Raw genomic sequence first — 6,707 nt, forward strand, 5'->3', positions numbered from 1 at the left:
CTTCTTTTCTTGCTTTCTGGAAGCAGTTAGGGAATGTATGATGAAGCAGAAATGAGCCGTCAGGATGATATTTTAATGGCTTATATGTCACGTTGGTGCATGTGGCTTTGAACTGGAGCAGCTTTCGTTTCCTGCAGAGAGCGCGCCGCAAATCCCACTTGATAACTTCTACAACCCACAACATTTTTTTTTCCCCCTTACATTCACTCTTACACCGTATATTTAGATAGGCTTCCTAAAAATACCCTCCCGTCCGCCTTCCCGAGCGCTTTGTGCGGACATGGCACGGTCACTGGTCCCCATGCGCTTGGAGGCAGCCTCACCCAGCGCTGCCCAACTTTCAAGCTCTCCTGATGCCATCACCCTCAAGATTTCCCCATTACGCTGACAACTCTGTCCCTCGCTTCGGTTAATTTTAGAACCAAATGCAGAGATTAATGGGACGTCCGCACAGGATCACGTCCCGCAGAGGCACGCAGGGCGGGTGTACCTGTTGCTCTAAGCTACTGCAATTCCTCCGAGCGGATTTTGCAGAATGAATGCGTACGTGTAGATTCAGCCCCTCATTATTCCGAAAAGCTGCAAAGCCTCCCAAGCTCCAAGGGAAATTACATAATGCATCTGCTTTGGAAGCAATCCTCACGCACTGAGCACAGGCAAACCGCATCTGCAGATAAACTGCAGCGGAACGCTCCTTGAAGGCGTATCAAAGTTTATTTGTTGGTTGTGTGTTGGTTGGTTTCCCCTCTGGGCTACGGCGATTGCCATCCCTCCTGGCACCGTGCGGTTCCCCAGCGGTGGTGGCGGTGCCGTTGCCGCCCGCTCCGGTACCTGCGCGGCGGTGGCTGCCCGCGCCCTTCATTAGCACCGGGAGTTGAAAGTTTCTTTGTTTGCCACCACGAATTGGAGGGGCTCAGATTTAGTTGCGAATAAGCCAAGTGAAGGGCTGAACAAAGGCGAAATTGAAGGATTCCGAGTCTTAGCGAGCTTTTTGTGTTTTCGTTACTAGAAAATAATTAGACCTAATGAATATGCAGGCAACCGAGTAAATAAACAATTTGCCGGGTTTCTATGCGCGTACACACACATGTGCACACACATAAGTGTATATACACACACGTATGCATCTATTGTAAAGTTTCGCGAGGTCTGTTTTTTTTTCAGTGCCGAAGCATCGTTTAAAATATTGTACAAATGTTGCTTGGCTTAATTGATTAAGCCACAAAGGCTTTCTGCTTTAAATATCACACTTCTACCTCTCGACAATCATTTTAATATATAGTCAATGGCTCTTTGTAGCGAGAACAAAAAAGAACTATCCGCAGCTTTTCAATAGACTTTGAGCTGGGGAAAGACAGGTTAATCGAGGGTTGCATCTAGAAAACAACCAAGTGTTGTATGTTTGCACTGAATCCAAATGTCTGCATTTTTCTAACTAAATCAAAGGGAGTGTTATTTCTTTTTCTGCTCACTCATCTGAAGGTAAGTAAATTTTCCCTGGCGATCAAAAGCCTGGTCAGCAACAAAGGCACCGCCTGCTTTTTCCACCGTCCTGGTGTGGCAAGTTGAGGAATTTCAATAACTGTGACAAGGGTGACTGATTTGTGAACTAGAAAAGGTTTGGATGTCAGAAAATTTACATTGCTCCTATCGAAGGTTTTAAATGAAATAAAAATAAAAATAAATGGGAAAAAAAAAAAGGACGCGGGAGTTTCATGCAGCAGAGCGAGGAAACCATGTCTGTTTGGGAAATTCACAGTTTTTACCTGAATGAAAGAGACCCCATAAAAAGAGAGAGCGAAGGAAAGGGGGAGAGAGAGAGAAAGGAGAAATAACAGAAAAGAGGCGAAAGAACAACAACAAAAGTAGAAAGTGAAGAGTTCTCACCCACCTGCGTGTTGATGGGGGCAGAAAACAAGATTTATTTCAGAAAAGTGGTGGAGGGCAGAGGCAGCTCCCCCCAGAATCACGCCTGTTGGCTACAAATAAAGCCCAGCGCACCCAGCACCTACTCTTGGAGAGTTCCGGTATTAACCAGGCGGCAAACAGCAACTTCAAAAGCAGCAAGTCACTACGGGGCTTCTCTTTTCAGAGTCTAAAAAGTTGCTCAGTGATCTTAAAAAATCGGGATCACCACGAAACCATCATTACCGTCATTATAGGAGTGCTGGAGCAAGAGGGGCATTGAGAGGGAGACAGGGGGAGAAAGGAACCCTAAGAATAATCAACGTTTTGTTTTTTTTTTTTTCCTTAGCACACATAGACACAAAAAGATGCGCTGGAAATATTTTCGTGGAGGGAAAAAAAAAAAACGGTTTATTATTTAAAAAAAAAAAAAAAAAAGTTGCTACTCCTGGAAGCCCTGTTTGTCCAAAGGGCTGTCAGGGCGCTCACAATACCTGCGATTGATGAGGCGGAGCGGCCAATCAGCGGCGGGCGGCGGCCGTGCGCGCCCCTCGTTGGCGGGGCCGGGGGGAGTTACGCGGGGAAGGGGGAGCCGCCGGCAGCCAATCAGCGCCCACGTCCGCCCGCACGTCGCCCCGCCCCCGGCTCCCATTCATCAAGGGGGGGGCCGGTGTCGTCCTTTCAATTCATTTATCTGCAGGAATGATTGCCGCTATCAGTCTCGCGTTCACCGCCCGGCTGAGGAGGTGAAAGTTTCTCCCCAGGAAGATAAACCGCAAAAGACAATATTGTGCATGATTTGCGCCTTTTTTTTGCAAAGCGAAAAAAAAAAAAGGCAAAAAAAAAAAATAGGGGTGAGTGTGGGGAAGCTCGAAGAGGAGAGAGAAACAATCTCTCGGCCACTTCGCGACATTCCTATAGCCAAAAAAATCACTGAAGGAAGTTTCTTTTTTGTTTTGTTTTTCTGCTGCCCGCGCCGAGCTCTCGCCGTTATTGTTATTTGCGGGCAGTTTCTTTTTGCGCCCACCCCAACCCCCCTCCCTACTTCAGCCTCCCAGAAAAGTCAAAGCAGAGAGACAGTGAATATTTTTTTGGGGCACCTTTTTTATTATTATTATTTGCGACTGCGAAGATCTCTTTCCCCCCTTTCCCACCAGCCTCGGTTTGTTTTTTTTTTTTTCTTCCCCCCCCCCCCCCCCCCCCCCCCCCCGCGCTGATGCCGAAGGGGGTGTTTTTGATGTGGTTGCTTTGGTGGTGATCGTCGCCGACTTTCCAGAGAGGGTGTTTTCGCCGCTGCCGCCGCTGCTGCTGCTTCTCTCCGCGTTGTGTGCGTGCGCGCGTGCTTTTTTTTGGGTTGCTGCATCGACGCTGGGAAGATGCTTCTGGATGCTGGACCGCAGTATCCCGCCATAGGAGTCACTACGTTCGGATCGTCTCGCCACCACTCCGCGGCCGATGTCACGGACAGAGAAGTGGGGCTGGGGATCAACCCCTTCGCCGACGGCATGGGCGCCTTCAAACTCAACCCCGGCGGCCACGAGCTGGCCTCGGCCGGGCAGACAGCCTTCACCTCGCAGGCTCCGGGCTACGCGGCGGCGCTGGGGCACCACCACCACCCGCCCCACGTCGGCTCCTACTCCAGCGCCGCGTTCAACTCCACCCGGGACTTTCTGTTCCGCAACCGCGGCTTCGGGGAGGCCGCGGCCGCCAGCGCCCAGCACAGCCTCTTCGCCTCCGCCGCCGGCGGCTTCGGCGGCCCGCACGGACACGGCGATGCCGCGGGACATATACTTTTCCCCGGGCTGCACGAGCAAGCCGCCGGCCACGCTTCGCCCAACGTGGTGAACGGGCAGATGCGCCTGGGCTTCTCCGGAGACATGTACGGCCGAGCCGAGCAGTACGGCCAGGTCACCAGCCCCCGCTCCGAGCACTACGCCTCGAGCCAGCTGCACGGCTACGGCCACATGAACATGAACATGGCAGCGCACCACGGGGCGGGGGCCTTCTTCCGCTACATGCGGCAGCCCATCAAACAGGAACTCATCTGTAAGTGGATTGAGTTGGAGCAGACTCCCAAAAAATTATGCTCGAAAACTTTCAGCACGATGCACGAGCTGGTGACTCATGTCACCGTGGAGCACGTTGGAGGACCCGAGCAGTCCAATCACATATGTTTCTGGGAAGAGTGCCCGCGAGAAGGGAAACCTTTCAAGGCCAAATACAAACTCGTAAATCACATCCGAGTCCACACAGGTGAAAAACCTTTCCCCTGCCCTTTCCCAGGCTGTGGCAAAGTGTTTGCCAGATCAGAGAATCTCAAAATACACAAAAGAACTCACACAGGTACGGTAACCTTCTCTGTAGCCTTTCTGTCCGCGCGTGGACGCGCGGGGCCGGGTCGGGCCGGGCCGTTCCGGGGCCGTTCGCTGCTCCCGGGGCCGCGGAGCTGCACGGCGGTGCGGGCTCGGGCTCGGGCGCGACGGCGGCCGCGACAAAAAGCGAGCGGTGCCCGGGAGGCGGAGGGGGAGAGAGGCGCGGTTTGCTGCCGGAATGGTGAGGGCAGGGGGGGAAAAAAATCGCAGCGACCCGTCCTGGTAAATTTATAGGTTTTAATTAATAGTTCTTCGGCAGTTTTGAGTGTGGCGTGATGAGAAACGGTGCTAAATATTCCAGGCAGCTCATCCGTCTCCCCTGTGCAATTCAGGGGCTGGTAAATATTTAATTCCGTGGAGCGGCTTGAAATCAACCGAGCCGAGCGCGTTCGCGTGTTATTGTTGTGCGGAGGAGGGCGGGCGCCGGGGGCCTGAGAACTTTTCCCCGCCGCGGGAGGCGGCCGCGCTGCGCTGGGCCGGGAGCGCTCCCCCCGCGCCGCCCCGCGCCGAGCTGCGCCGCGGAGGGTTCGTGGGGCTGCGGCCGCTGTGCGTCCCTCGGTCCGGCCGGGCCGTGCTCGGTACTGCAGGAAAATACGGGGGAGGGGGTCGAGAGTAAAATATCACGAGAGCGAGGCATGAAAAACGGCAAGCAGGCACCGAGATCGGGTGGAAATAGCAGCACGTTCGCTCTGCCTGTCGCTTCGAGCGCTGCGAGAAGGGAGCGGGAGCTGTGCCCGGGCTTGGGCTGCAGCTGGAACTCGCTCCGGAGAACAGAGAGAGGAGGAAAAAGAAAAGTTATCGGGTGCTCCCCACCTCCCCCCATTTGGAAGTGGGCGCTGAGAACGGGTCGGAGGTGCGGATAGGACAGAGGAGACCGGAAAGGTTTGGGGCTTTGAGGCCCGCCGAACTTAGAAAGTTGCGAGTGTTTGCAATGGAGCCCCGGGCTCCCGTCCGGCGCTGCGGTGGGGGCGAGCAGAGATCCGGCGGCCCTGCCTAATCCGATCCGTTTTTTCCCCCTCCTTCCCTCTGCAATAGGTGAAAAACCATTTAAGTGTGAATTCGAGGGCTGTGACAGGCGCTTTGCAAACAGCAGCGACCGCAAAAAGCACATGCATGTGCACACTTCCGACAAGCCCTATCTCTGCAAAATGTGTGACAAGTCCTACACGCACCCCAGCTCCCTCAGAAAGCACATGAAGGTAAATGGAGGGCGCCCGCTGTGCGGGGCGCTGCGGCTCCGCCTCGGGCCTGGCCGGGGGAAGGGGCTGCGGGGACGGCCGCGGGCAGCACCCGCCGGGCCGTAGGGAGAGGTGCCCGCGGGCGGAGCGCGGAGAGCGGCGCGGGGCCGCCGAGGAGAGCCGAGCCCCGTCCCGGAGCCCGCCGGGGGCCGACCCCGCCCCGCCGCGCCGGGCAGCGCCGTTTGAGCGGCCGGGGAGGGAGGGGGGAGACCCGGCGCGCAGGGCCCAGTCCCGCAGAAAGCCCCGAGGGGGGCCCGGGCCGCAGCTCGGCGCCGGGCGCCGATGTTGGGCGCGTCCCCGCGGAGCGCCGCCGTCACCGGGGCCTGGGGCCGCCGCCGCGCTCTATTTCTGCCCGGGTTTTCTCTTGCAGGTCCATGAATCATCCTCGCAGGGGTCCCAGCCTTCTCCCGCCGCCAGCTCAGGCTACGAGTCCTCCACCCCTCCAACCATCGTGTCTCCATCCACAGAAAACCAGACCGCCAGCTCCTTATCCCCTTCCTCCTCCGCAGTCCACCACACGTCCAGCCACAGCACGCTTACATCAAATTTTAACGAATGGTACGTTTAAAGCGCTCAAACAAAACAGCGAAAAAACACAAACCGAAACAAAACAAAAAAGCCCCAAGCGAGCGAATCCAGACCCTATTTAAAAGACTCCAAAAATAATGAACACTCTGAAATCAGAATTTAAAAAAAGCAAACAAAAACAAAATGCTGCCAGTAGACCCAGGACTGAGTAAAATGAAGACTCCTTTTTTTGTTTGTTTTTCTTCTTCTTTTTTTTTCCCTCTTTTATTTCTCTCGGTTTTTTTTCTTTTTATTCTTCCTTTTTTAATTAATTATTATTACTTTTTTTTCTTTTTACTTTTTGGACTGTTCAGCTCTGCTCTGTTCCAAGGCTTGGTAGGCGAAGGGGTTAGTAGGATGCATAAGAAGACAAGGTTACCAGGGCAAATGCCAACCGTGTAGGGCTGTACTGGAAACCACTGATTAGAGCTCTCCAACTGCATGTCTGCTCGGGCAGCGGCCTTCCCCCCACTCCCTCTTGTAAATACAGAATTATTAGCTTCAAAAAGGAAAAAAGAAAAAAGAGAGAAAAAAACACAAAAAACACGAACGTACTGTTTGATTTTGTACATAGTTATATCTCAGTCGAAGCCGGGGAGCCGTGGAGTTGTGGTTGCATCTATGT

General features: G+C 54.0%; 1 protein-coding gene across 1 annotated transcript; it reads left to right on the forward strand.

The window, feature by feature from the left end:
- Positions 3,160-6,326, forward strand: ZIC1 (Zic family member 1). The gene is made up of 3 exons (XM_021395905.1): positions 3,160-4,248; positions 5,313-5,476; positions 5,886-6,326. The coding sequence occupies exons 1-3, from the start codon at positions 3,282-3,284 to the stop codon at positions 6,081-6,083; spliced, it is 1,329 nt and encodes a 442-aa protein (XP_021251580.1). The 5' UTR covers positions 3,160-3,281; the 3' UTR covers positions 6,084-6,326.

The sequence above is a fragment of the Numida meleagris genome, chromosome 4 (genome assembly GCF_002078875.1).
Source record: "Numida meleagris isolate 19003 breed g44 Domestic line chromosome 4, NumMel1.0, whole genome shotgun sequence".
Lineage (NCBI taxonomy): Eukaryota > Metazoa > Chordata > Aves > Galliformes > Numididae > Numida > Numida meleagris.

Coding starts and splice junctions, on each gene's coding strand:
- ZIC1 (XM_021395905.1), top strand. CDS start 3,282: ATGCTTCTGGATGCTGGACCGCAGTATCCCGCCATAGGAGTCACTACG. Junction 4,249..5,312: donor ACACAAAAGAACTCACACAG/GTACGGTAACCT, acceptor CCTCTGCAATAG/GTGAAAAACCATTTAAGTGT. Junction 5,477..5,885: donor CCCTCAGAAAGCACATGAAG/GTAAATGGAGGG, acceptor TTTCTCTTGCAG/GTCCATGAATCATCCTCGCA.